Consider the following 12,344-nt stretch of genomic DNA (forward strand, 5'->3'; position numbering starts at 1 on the left):
GATTCTTCCAGTCCAGTATGACTGTGACCAGGTATGATTAACCAGTTATTGAACTGGTCTCATGTTCAAACACACATGTAGAACAAAATGAAAAGACAACACGAGTATGCACAATCTTGTCATTGTGTTCCTTGTCTGAGACTGAGACATCTTGTAAAGCAGAATATTTTTCTGAAAAGCCTGAATCCTTTGAAGCGTTAGTGCGGCTAATGTCTTCCTGGGACCAGAAATGTTTTTCAATGATTTATTGTGGAATTTTGGTTTATGGGCTGAACATCATCTGCGTCAGCTTGTCACCCACGTACAACACACACGACAGCCATTTTAGGTATCACGGCCTCCCTGTCCACGATCTATCGCCAGCGCGCTCCTCTGACCCAGAAAGCATTCTCCGCGCACCCTGGCTCCCCCTCCCTCCCTCTCATGAACACAACCCTTCTGCATGACCCTGTCCTTGGGAGTCACGCCTGCGCCTGACCAGCACCCCCTCTCCTTCCATGAATACCCCTCTGTTGACAAGCCTTCCCTCCGCGCTCGATTGTCCACGCGGCATGAATACCACTCCTTTGATGACCCCTTCCCCCGTGTCCGGCTGTCCACACAGGTCCGAGGCCATCGCCTAAGCCGGGAGATATCATTTACTGCCCCCTTATTGTATGAAGTCGCTCTTCTTCAAAGGACCCTCTATTGATCAAGGCCTCCCCACCCCCTGGGATATGATCAGGCGCACACATCCTGAGAAACAGCCGTGTGATAGCCCCCACCTCTTATCAGCAGGTTGAGGACCTCTATTGTGGAAGTATATGGGGGGTGGGATTGACACGAGGATTACGGGGATGTCTTTTTCCTTACTTCACAATGTTCTGATTGTAATAAAGAAAGGTCACATGCCATAAACCAGTGTATAAGAGGCCAGGCCTCCGAGAGGCTGTTAGAGCACCTCGAGACGATACCTTGTTGTCCGATCTGATGTGTTCTGCTCCGTCGGAATAAAACTTCTGTTTCCTGCCTTCTGGTCTCCGGCGCCTGCCTCATTGCTTGGTAATGGTACAAGGGCGGTTAGCGCCGGGCAATCTTGAAAAAGGTCATAGCCCTACCTTTTTCCACAATTGGCGCCCCACGTGGGGCCCATCAGCGACACGTGGATCCAGTGGGAGAGGTCCCGACGACAGAGTGAACGACTGCAACGATCGGGAGAGCTCGTGTCCGATAGACCCTCGTCTGACAGCCGATCATCCGACCTTCACTAGTTCCGAACAGACCTCTCTCGAGTGATCTACGGTCCTGACTGGGAACCATCAGGAGTGCCACGAACATCACGAAGAATAGAGGACAATCGGGCGCTGGATTCGGAAGACAGGAAACCGTCCATGCGGTCCGGGTAAGGTCGTGTAGACACGACAAACTGAGAAATGATTGTTTGGTTTGGATAATACTAGTATTACGCTTTGTTGATACCTCTGGAGATTCACCGTCTGCAAACGGAGAAAACAACAGGCTCTCTCTTTGCAAGCAGTGAAGGATAGGTAACGCAGACTTTTGTCCCCATTGTAATCCGTCGTGCCTATCTTCCTCCCCCACTGTTTTCCCGAACTGTCGTTTGTGGATTATTGTCTGGAGATTCTTTGTCTGCAAACAGGGAAGAACAAGGTCTCTCTTTGCAGGTAGAGAAAGAGTGGGTAACGCAAACCTTTTCGCACCCACTTATTCTCCCCACTGATTGTTTGATTGACCGAACATTGATTGTTCGGTATTGGTTCTTTTGAGGTATTCACCGCCGGCAAACAACGGAGAATAGAAATATTCTGTCTAGTCTTTGCCCGCCGTGATAAGATAGGTAGTGCAGACCTTTGTCCCCGTTGTAACCCGTCATGCCTATCTTCTCCCCACTGGTTGGTAGCCTGTTCAGCCCGGACCGCTTATTAGAGATGAACCATCCGGCTCCACTGGAAGGCACCCCTAATAAGGACATGTTCACTAAGCATGGACTAGTCGCTATAGCTTATACTAAGCTATGGCATAAATATACAAAGAAGAACCCTGAAAGTCAGTGGCCACTGATAGGTTCCTTTGATGAAAACAAAATAAAAACATTGGAAATAGCGCTCCAGAAAAATAAGACCACGCCCACTATGCTCGATAGTATAGGCATGTGGCGCAAAGAAACGGAACAACGAAAGAAAATAGAAGAAGCAAAAATAGGGAAAGAATTACGAACGGCAGCCCACCTAGCCGCTAAGCAACTAGAGGAAGAAATAAAAGAAAGAAAAGAAGCTGCACAAAACCAAGAATCAGGGTCAGCAGGTCAATGTCCTGTTAGGACCCCCTCTGCACTCTACCCTGAATTGCCATCCAAACAACGGACGAGCGATGAGTTACTGCTAGGTCCCCCAATCATCTACATGCCCCCTCCATATGCCCCCTGCCAACAAAGCTTGCAAGCCCCGAGTGCAAGCGAAAGTGACCTTAGTGCTAGTGCACCAGCCCTCACGGCCTCCGCACCAGCCGCATTAACAACATCGTCAGACGACCCCGAGGCTAGCAAACAACCACCAGCGAGACCAAATAGGTTGAGCAAAGATGAGCGGGATGGGATCGACAAAATAGCAAAGACTTTAGTAGAACGAAGGGAGAGCGAAGAATACACAATGAGCGTATATAATTCACATGCCGACAGCCACAGACGGCATTTCGTTTTGCGATTCAGCTACCACACCCTGAACGCATATGAAGATAGGTATCAAAGTAAGGGCCCCGCTAAACTAACAACGCTGTATAGGAAGATTGATGTTGGAGATGGAACTGAATGTGAGGCGACGGAGCTCTTCATGCAGATGCTTGAGGTCCTCCGCCACCTCACGGAACAAAAACCAGAAGCCAAGGTTACAGTCCCTGAAACGACCTCAGTAGAAGTAGCCAATACTATGATGCCCATCAGAGAGGCGGCCCCTTACTGGATCCCGCCACGTGGCCAGGGAACAAGCGATGATATTAATCATGCAGATGCAAAAGGGAGAGTTGTGTACAATTGGGTTTACCAACCATGGGACCGACAAGATATCCTAACCTTTAAACAAACTCTGCCCGATTTGAGAAAGAACACGACAGCATTCTATACCGAATTAGGCACAGCCTTGGGTTCGACGATAATGACTTTAGCGGACATTGACTTGTTCTTCGGGTTATGCCTGCCAGCTGATGTGTGGAAGCAAATCCGGAAGGCTGACCACACGGATCTGTTTGGACATAACTGGGACCAACTCAGTAAACTAGATAGACAGCGAGAGCCTGGAAGGAAACCAGTAAAGGACATACTAGAACTCCCAGACAAACTAGTTCAGAAGTTACAGACACTGATCCCAGAAAGAAAGGTAGACTGGTCGATAGTCACGGCCTGTCGACAGAAACCCCAGGAAGATGTGTCAGAATACTTCTCCCGATTCGAGACAGTGTTCTCCGACTACAGTGGCCAAGACATGACCACCGCAACCGGACAGCACCTGTTCGTACAAAATTATGTAAAGGGCCTATCACAAGAGGTCTCCCAAAAACTGCAGACGAGTGAGAGTAGTTGGGGGGCCTCCAAACCCGCAGCTATCCTCCAGATGGCTCAGTATTACGAGCACCAAAAGAATGAGAATGATAGGGCGTCCGAGAAAAAGAAGAAAGATTTAAAAGAAAGGGTAATGATAGCCCAGATACAAGGTATAGCGGTAGGACGGGAACACCAAAGGGGGAACTACCAATCGATCACCACCAGAAATCTACCTCCTAAAGATCACACCCCAACACCCCACACTGGACGTAGAGACATTAGCAATGACCAATGCGCCTTCTGCAAAGGATTTGGCCATTGGAAATCCCAGTGTCCGGTTCTGCTAGAGATGAATAGAAATAGGGACAACAGGGATGTGGCAGGTGGTCCGAGCAATAGAGGACAAGGACGAGAGCACACAAACGACACCAACAATGACAGATCAGGGAGATTAAACACATTTGACCGCCCCCGACAGAACCAATATCAGCTATCCGATGGTGAGAATGCCCCCGATTTTGCATAGGACTGCCAGGGGCAAGGGAGGGATCCAGTCGAGCTCTGTGTTGACCAGCAAGGTCCTTACGTCACTGCTAAGGTCCTGGGTACAGAGTCTCCATTTTTGGTAGACACTGGGGCGACACGTAGTGTGTTATTGAAACGACTGATTCCAAGGGCACCCTTGTCTGGCTCACGCATTACATCGATAGGTTTCGATGGAACGCCCTCCACTAACCCCCTGTCCGTACCTATCACCTTTGACCTAGAAAACAACACCACTGACGCGACATTTCTGCTCTCCTCCAACTCCCCTGACGCCATTATGGGCATTGACTTACTGAAACATTTTCGAGCTACCATTAGGTGTTCCCCAGATGGAATCCGAGTCATCCTGTACGACAACCCAGGCATGCCCAAATCCTGCCTCTCACGACACATGTGCCCCATAACTGACGCTGACCTGTCCTTACTTGATACTCTGCCTCCGTACCTATGGGCCAAAAATGACTCTGATGTGGGACGAATGATGATTGACCCCATTCATATAACTGTAAGACAGGACGCTATGCTCCCGAAACTCCCACAATATCGGATATCTCCTGAAGGCGAGAAAGCACTGGTAGCGATCATTCAGTCTCTGGTAGATGCAGGAGTGGTTGAAGAGGTGGTTAGCAACGTCTGCAACAGCCCAATCCTACCTATTGTTAAGAAGCAAGGCGAAGGAGATGAGAAAGCATACCGCTTCATCATCGGCCTGCGAGAAATTAACAAAGTGGTTGTACCCCAATACCCTGTAGTCTCCGATATCACCACCATTCTGACCCTCATCCCGTCCACTGCCACCACCTTCACTGTTATCGACCTTAAGAATGCGTTTTTCTCTATCCCCATCCATCCAGATAGCCGTTATCTCTTCGGCTTCACTTTAAAATCCCGCTCGTACCGATTTTGTAGAGCTCCCCAGGGGTACACTGAAAGCCCCAGCATTTACAGCTGGATGCCTTCCAGCTACCAGATGGAGTGGTGTTGATTCAATACGTCGATGATATCCTTTTGGCGGCAGACACCACCCCCCTCGCAACCACAGCCTCTGTCCAACTCCTACACTTTCTTGCAGAGAATGGCCATAAAGTTTCCAAAAGGAAATTACAGTTCTGTCAGCCACAAGTGACATACCTAGGCCATCTCCTGTCCAAAGAAGGGAGGAAACTTACACCCGACCGAATCCAAACCATCCTAGACACCCCCATCCCAAAAACGCAAAAGCAAGTCCGCTCTTTGGTTGGCCTAACCTCTTTTTGCAGACAGTGGTTACCTAATTTCAGCCTCATTGTAAAGCCCCTACTTGCCCTGTTGGCCAAAGATGTCCCCTCCCCGCTCCCTTGGACCCCTGAGTGTCAAGCATCCTTTTGTGAACTACGAAATGCACTCTGTTCAGCACCCGTCCTAGGAACCCCGGATTACTCCAAACCCTTCTCCCTCTTCACCCACGAAAGGGAGGGGTGTGCATTGTCTGTCCTAACTCAATCAATTGGTCCTAAGCAGCGCCCTTGTGCCTACTTCTCCGCCACTCTTGATCCTGTAGCCAGAGCTTTGCCTGCCTGCCTTCGAGCAGTAGCTGCCGCTGCTGTCTCTATCCGCCAGAGCGAAGGAATAGTACTTTCAAACTCCCTCACCGTGTTAGTACCTCATGCTGTCGACACCCTTCTGAACCAAACCAAGACTCAACATTTGACTAGCGCACGACTTACAGGGTACGAACTGACGTTACTTGCACCCCACATCACACTAAAGAGATGCACAACCTTGAATCCCGCCACATTGTTGCCCCTGCCTGAAAATGACCCCGACGTTCCTCCCATACACGACTGTGTGACCCTCACGGACGAACAAACTAGGAGTAGAGTTGACCTCCGAGACACTGCTTTCACTGACCCCGATGGAGAGCTATGGGTAGATGGCTCATGCATCAAACTCCCAGATGGCACCACTTCAGCTGCCTATGCAGTAACGACAGCCCGAACAGTAGTTGAGACAGCCTGCATCACACAACGATCTGCCCAGGCAGCAGAGCTGATAGCCCTCACACGAGCATGCATCATAGCCACAGGGACCACCGCGAACGTATATACAGACAGCCAGTATGCCTTCGGGGTGGTTCACCATTTTGGACTCCTGTGGAGGGAGAGGGGATTCCTGACGTCCCACGGCACCCCTATCCTCCACGGAGATCTAGTCTCCGCCCTGATTGAAGCAGTTCTCCTCCCCAAACGGTTAGCGGTGATCAAATGTCAGGCACACAAAAGGGTGACAGACTTAGTCGGACAAGGGAATGCACTGGCCGACATCACTGCACGAACCACAGCTGAGAATAGGACGGTGACACGCATCTATGTGACCAGGTCACAAGCAGAGAAATGGACTGACACAAGGGAAATGATCAGAGACATCCAGTCGGCCAGCACCCCTCACGAACTGACTAAGTGGGCAGGGGTGGGTTTGAAGGATGATGAGGGCTGCTGGCGAACAAAAGATGCAAACAAATGGTTACTGCCTAACTCATACCTGATCCCCATACTGACAATGGCTCATTCCCCCGCACACATAGGATCTGCACCCATGATCGAACTCATTTCCAAAGTCTGGCACAACGACAAAATCCCCGACTCAGCCAGACGCCTAGTCCAACAGTGCCTCATCTGTCTGCAACACAACCCCGGGAAAGGAACTGTGGTGCCCCGGGGAGGGTTTGGGACCCCCAATCACCCCTTCGAGGTCCTTCAGATGGACTACATCCAACTGGAGAGATGCCAAAGCTTGAAGTATGTACTAGTCATCGTATGTGCCTTCAGCAAATGGGTAGAGGCCTATCCAACCCGTGACAACACTGCCATGACTACTGCCAAAGTACTACTGAAAGAATTCTTCCCTCGCTATGGCCTTTGTCGAATTTTGTGGAGCGACAATGGCCCCCACTTCATAGCTGAGGTTATCCAACTAATCCTAAAAGGATTGGGGGTGAGGCAGAGATTTCACGCAGTCTTCCACCCCCAATCCGCCGGCCTGGTGGAACGCCATAATGCCACACTGAAGTTGAAATTGTCAAAAATAGTGGCCACCACTGGACTTAAATGGCCAGATGCCCTCCCACTGGCTTTGCTATCGATGCGCTCCACTCCCACCAAACACCATTTGACCCCCTACGAGGTTGTATTCGGGCGACCGATGAACCTCTGGACCGCTCCCAAGCCAACCTCCATTCATGACATCCCGGACGTCCTACTGTCTGATTATTTGTGCAAGTTAACTAAAACGTTGTCTGTCATTCATCAACAGGTGCAGCAGGCCATCCCCGATGCTTCCAGGGGCCCCGGCCACGACATCCAACCGGGAGATTTCGTGCTAATACGAAATTTCCAACGGACCAAGAGTCTGGAACCCCGGTGGACGGGCCCCTGGCAAGTGCTGATTACCACACGGACGGCGCTTCGAGTGGAGGGGAAGAGGCACTGGCTGCACGCGCATCACTGCCGGAAGGTCTCTGCAAACCTGGCCACGACAGAAAACGTCAACACCCAAGAAGAGCTCCTGAATAAAGACCGACCGACATTGAACTGTTATCCCGATACTGAGGCACTCGAACTTGCAAAATTCTCTGATCCCACTGTGCCATCCAGAGAAGGGTATTTCCTGCGTCGAAAGGAGGGAGCTTCGGCTAAGTAGGCCACGGGCTAAGTTGAATCTCAGAACGGTGACCTAAGCACAACTAAGGGTTGCCGGGAGAGAAGTTAAAACGAGGTCTGTGGTTCTGCCCGCCACCGAGCCCCTTGAAGGTGATGGAAGCGCCAGATAAGAAGACGATGGAAGCGCCAGATAAGAAGATGATGGAAGCAACAGGAAATACCCACTATAGAAACCCAAAGACTGACAATTTGCACAAATCAAAGACAATCGCCCTCTTTATTGTCTTCCTCTTCTGCCTCCTCCTCATGACCTCCTTCTGGATTCTGGAGGAAAGCACACCGGCTCATGAGGCATTGCTACCTACTGCACAACCAACACCCCTGAAAGAGCATCACCTAATCTCTCTGTTGCCTCAGCTGCGAGAAAGGCGCAGGGAATTCTGGAACAATTCCTTCGTGCAACTGTTGCATCAACACAACCTTGCTGCAAATGCTACGAACTGCTGGATTTGCGGATTGCTCCCGCATGCCACTGGACACTCCATCCCCTTCATCCCTTCTCCTTTCTCAGTCCACGGCTCCTGCCTCGCCTGGTTGATCCTCATGCAAGAGAGCCACAAGGACAACGCCACTTCCAGCCAGACAGTGTCGCACTTCTACTCTGGGTTCTGGCTGAACAAAACCGGAAAGACCTCTGCTCCCCTGTGTCCTGCGCTCACAGGCGCCACCTTCCTTAAAGACATTCCAGCCAAAGAACGTGTTGAAGTACAGGTACTCCACAATCCAGCTAGATCCACCTTCTCTCATCTGCAAAAACAAACCACCGCCACTCTGACTGTGGCTCTGTCTGTCATCAATGTCACAGGTCTCGTGTGCCTTGAAGGCCAGGGAACGCAGCTGGTGGGTCACAGTTCCTGCCGAATCACCAGAACATTGGACTCAGTTGACCCCCCTTCTTTTGTTGCCTCTCCAAATATGTACTTTGTGTGTGGCACCAAAGCTTACACCTGGCTCCCGAAAAGTTGGAAGGGTACCTGTTACATTGCCTTCGTTCTTCCACCCACATATGTAGCCCCTGCCAACCATCACCGGCAGAGGCGTGCAGATGACATTGGACAAGCCGACTCCACTGGAGCACAGTTCCTAGATGCAGCAAAGGGACTTGTTCCTCTGTGGGGCCCAATGGCAAACAGCCGCGCTATCCGGCACCTGACCCAGGCAGTGGAAACAACGATCAACATCACGGCTGGCATCCTCGCTAACAACACGGCGAAGCTTCAGGCGGTCCGCCTTGTGACCCTTCAAAACCGCCTTGTCCTAGACGTGGTCCTAGCTGATCGAGGAGGAGCATGCCGCATCATCGGATACAGCTGCTGCCAGACAACTCGCCTTCAGTCTACAAAGCCATTGAACACCTCCACAGACTTTCCTCGGAGGTTCACCAAGAACAAGAAGGATGGTCACTTGGGAGCTGGTTTTGAGACACTGTGAGAAACTGGGGTTGGAGGTTGTTTTCCTTCGTACTGATACCTGTTGTGATATTATGTGGGTGTTGCTTGGGTATTCAATGTCTACCCTCCTTGTGCAGCTTCGTTTCTAACTGTATGTGCCCAAAGACTTTGGACTTCCGAACTGAGCACATGAGTCCCCTCTACGAAGTAGAAATACGTGGCCTTATGGGGATAAATCCAAACTGACAAGTTGGCGAGACATGTTAAAAGGGAGGACTGTGGAATTTTGGTTTACGGGCTGAACATCATCTGCGCCAGCTTGTCACCCACGTACAACACACACGACAGCCATTTTAGGTATCACGGCCTCCCTGTCCACGATCTATCGCCAGCGCGCTCCTCTGACCCAGAAAGCATCCTCCGCGCACCCTGGCTCCCCCTCCCTCCCTCTCATGAACACAACCCTTCTGCATGACCCTGTCCTTGGGAGTCACGCCTGCGCCTGACCAGCACCCCCTCTCCTTCCATGAATACCCCTCTGTTGACAAGCCTTCCCTTCACGCTCGATTGTCCACGCGGCATGAATACCACTCCTTTGATGACCCCTTCCCCCGTGTCCGGCTGTCCACACAGGTCCGAGGCCATCGCCTAAGCCGGGAGATATCATTTACTGCCCCCTTATTGTATGAAGTCGCTCTTCTTCAAAGGACCCTCTATTGATCAAGGCCTCCCCACCCCCTGGGATATGATCAGGCGCACACATCCTGAGAATCGGCGGAACACACAGCCGTGTGATAGCCCCCACCTCTTATCAGCAGGTTGAGGACCTCTATTGTGGAAGTATATGGGGGGTGGGATTGACACGAGGATTACGGGGATGTCTTTTTCCTTACATCACAATGTTCTGATTGTAATAAAGAAAGGTCACATGCCATAAACCAGTGTATAAGAGGCCAGGCCTCCGAGAGGCTGTTAGAGCACCTCGAGACGATACCTTGTTGTCCGATCTGATGTGTTCTGCTCCGTCGGAATAAAACTTCTGTTTCCTGCCTTCTGGTCTCCGGCGCCTGCCTCATTGCTTGGTAATTTGAATGGTACAAGGGCGGTTAGCGCCGGGCAATCTTGAAAAAGGTCATAGCCCTACCTTTTTCCACATTATTGAAATGGATGGTGGTTAACAAACCCTGTTTATACGGTCTGGGTATTGCTGAGACAAAATCCTCCACACTAACCAATTATCTAGATAAGGATTTAAATGAACCCATTGCCTCCTCAGATGTGCTGCTACCACTGCCAGGCACTTTATAAACCTCTTGGTGAAGTCGAATGAGGTACTTTGAACCAATGTTTTTTGCCACCGACCACAAACATCAGGTACTTTCAGTGTGTTGGAGGCACTGCAACCTGGTTTTGAGCCTGGAGATACTTTATGCCTTGACTTTTGTTTTTTTATCTTCAACAGTTTTAAAGTAAACTTGGGAGATGAAACTTCGGGTTCTCAGGTCTTTGTTCTTGGCAGGTTTCCAGCCGTACTTTTTAACCGGGTGTTCTTGTCGGCTAGGCGGTACCTTGCAGCTTTGGATTTTAACTGCGCGTGCAGGCAATTAGGTCGAGCAAAAAAACGCTCCGGGCATCTACGGTTAATTAATATCAATGGAGAAGAGCACATTTAACCATGGAAAATGGTGGTTTACAACCTTTAAGATGTCTCAACGTTCCATGGACTTGATTTTGGGGCGCTCACTGAGTAGCTGTGCGCTTTATACGGCTGATGATTGATATATTGTTGGGCATTGACTGGTCTCTGGTTTAATCATCTTTGGTGGACAGATATCTCGTTGCACAAGTGTCGGCTTGGAATTTCTTCTCACTATTTGTCCCCCCACCTCTGTATCCCTTTATTAACTGTGCACACCTTGCTTCTAAGTCTTGTGCGCCACTTTCCTTCCCATGCCCTAGGTGCGCACCAGGCACATATCCTGCTGTTGAAAATCCACCCGTTCGATGGCAGCCAGAACCGTGTAACTCAAATATGCTTTTCTTGTTTCCCTGTATAGAATAATATTTTTGTGATGGCGTTTATGTATATAAAACATTGCGTGTGACCCTTTCCCTTACCCACCCTGGAACATTGATGAATATTTCCTGGATGGGAAACTTCGTGGGAATTCCAGTATGACTGTATTTTATGTGCATCCCTGTGAGCGATACCCATGTCTCGAGCAAGATAATGGACCTCTCTGTCTTCCTATATTCCTCTGGTGTCTTTCCATTAAGCAGTCTTTGTACTGATCTTTTCAATTTAAGTATGCAAATATATATAGATATATTTTCAGAATTGGTGTATTAATGTTTTTCCTTCTTTGCATTAAATCTTTATCCCAACCCATTATAACAGATTATCCATGGTCTACCTATGTATAGACTTCATGGGAGTTCCCAAAGTCTTTGGGTTCTCACCCCTCTCCTTTCCTCCCCTTGACCCCTTTCCCCATCCCAATGCCACACTTACTCAAGAGGAAAGGTCCACCACTAGTGGATCACGCTCCGAGATCTAGACTCTGAATATAAGCTTTCCAGTTCCCTTTCACTTTCACAAACAGGCCCCTCTGTCCCAGTCGCATCTTGGAGTACATTCAAACAAACAAAACTTACTGAGGATGCACTTCACCCCAAAGGCAGCAGCGTAGACGCCTTCCACGAGGAGGATCTCAATCATCAGAGGGCAAAAGATCAATGACGAAGGGTCTGCAAGAAGAAGAAGAAGTGTTTCAAATGTCTGTAGTAAATGAACCCAAACCAGCTCTCACTATGCGCGCTTCAATAGCAATGCACAGACGTGGGTCCCTTGCCCACTTTGCCACTGGATTCAAGATAGCCTGGCTGATGAGAGTTATGAACCCAAAACCGGTCCCAGGATGCTTGTTTCTGGTCCAGGGAGGACATGGCTTGGCAGTTCGAGCTGGACTGTTCCCATGAGGCACAGGGTCAGACTGATTTGCTTATGGCCATATCTGAGCTGGGGTGGCTTGGTGAGCAGAATAAGATGGATTAAACCCAGATCTGTGACTGGGGGCGAGTGCTTGCAATGTTCAACACCCCATCCACCATCCCCTTTGGTTTTCCTCCCTCATTAGCAATAGCCAAGACATTCATTGGATCTGGTTTGATAGA

General features: G+C 49.9%; 1 protein-coding gene across 1 annotated transcript in view; it reads right to left on the bottom strand.

Moving 5' to 3' along the window:
- Positions 1–11,919, bottom strand: part of LOC147666699 (uncharacterized) — an 87,643-nt gene extending 75,724 nt beyond the window's left edge. Inside the window, exon 1 of the mRNA XM_086948955.1 lies at positions 11,826–11,919. Within this exon, the coding sequence (XP_086805081.1) occupies positions 11,826–11,889 (64 nt within the window). The 5' untranslated portion in view covers positions 11,890–11,919. The remainder of the gene's footprint in view (positions 1–11,825) is intronic.
- Positions 11,920–12,344: the final 425 nt, after the last annotated feature.

The sequence above is a fragment of the Lissotriton vulgaris genome, unplaced genomic scaffold (assembly GCF_964263255.1).
Source record: "Lissotriton vulgaris unplaced genomic scaffold, aLisVul1.2 SCAFFOLD_784, whole genome shotgun sequence".
NCBI lineage: Eukaryota > Metazoa > Chordata > Amphibia > Caudata > Salamandridae > Lissotriton > Lissotriton vulgaris.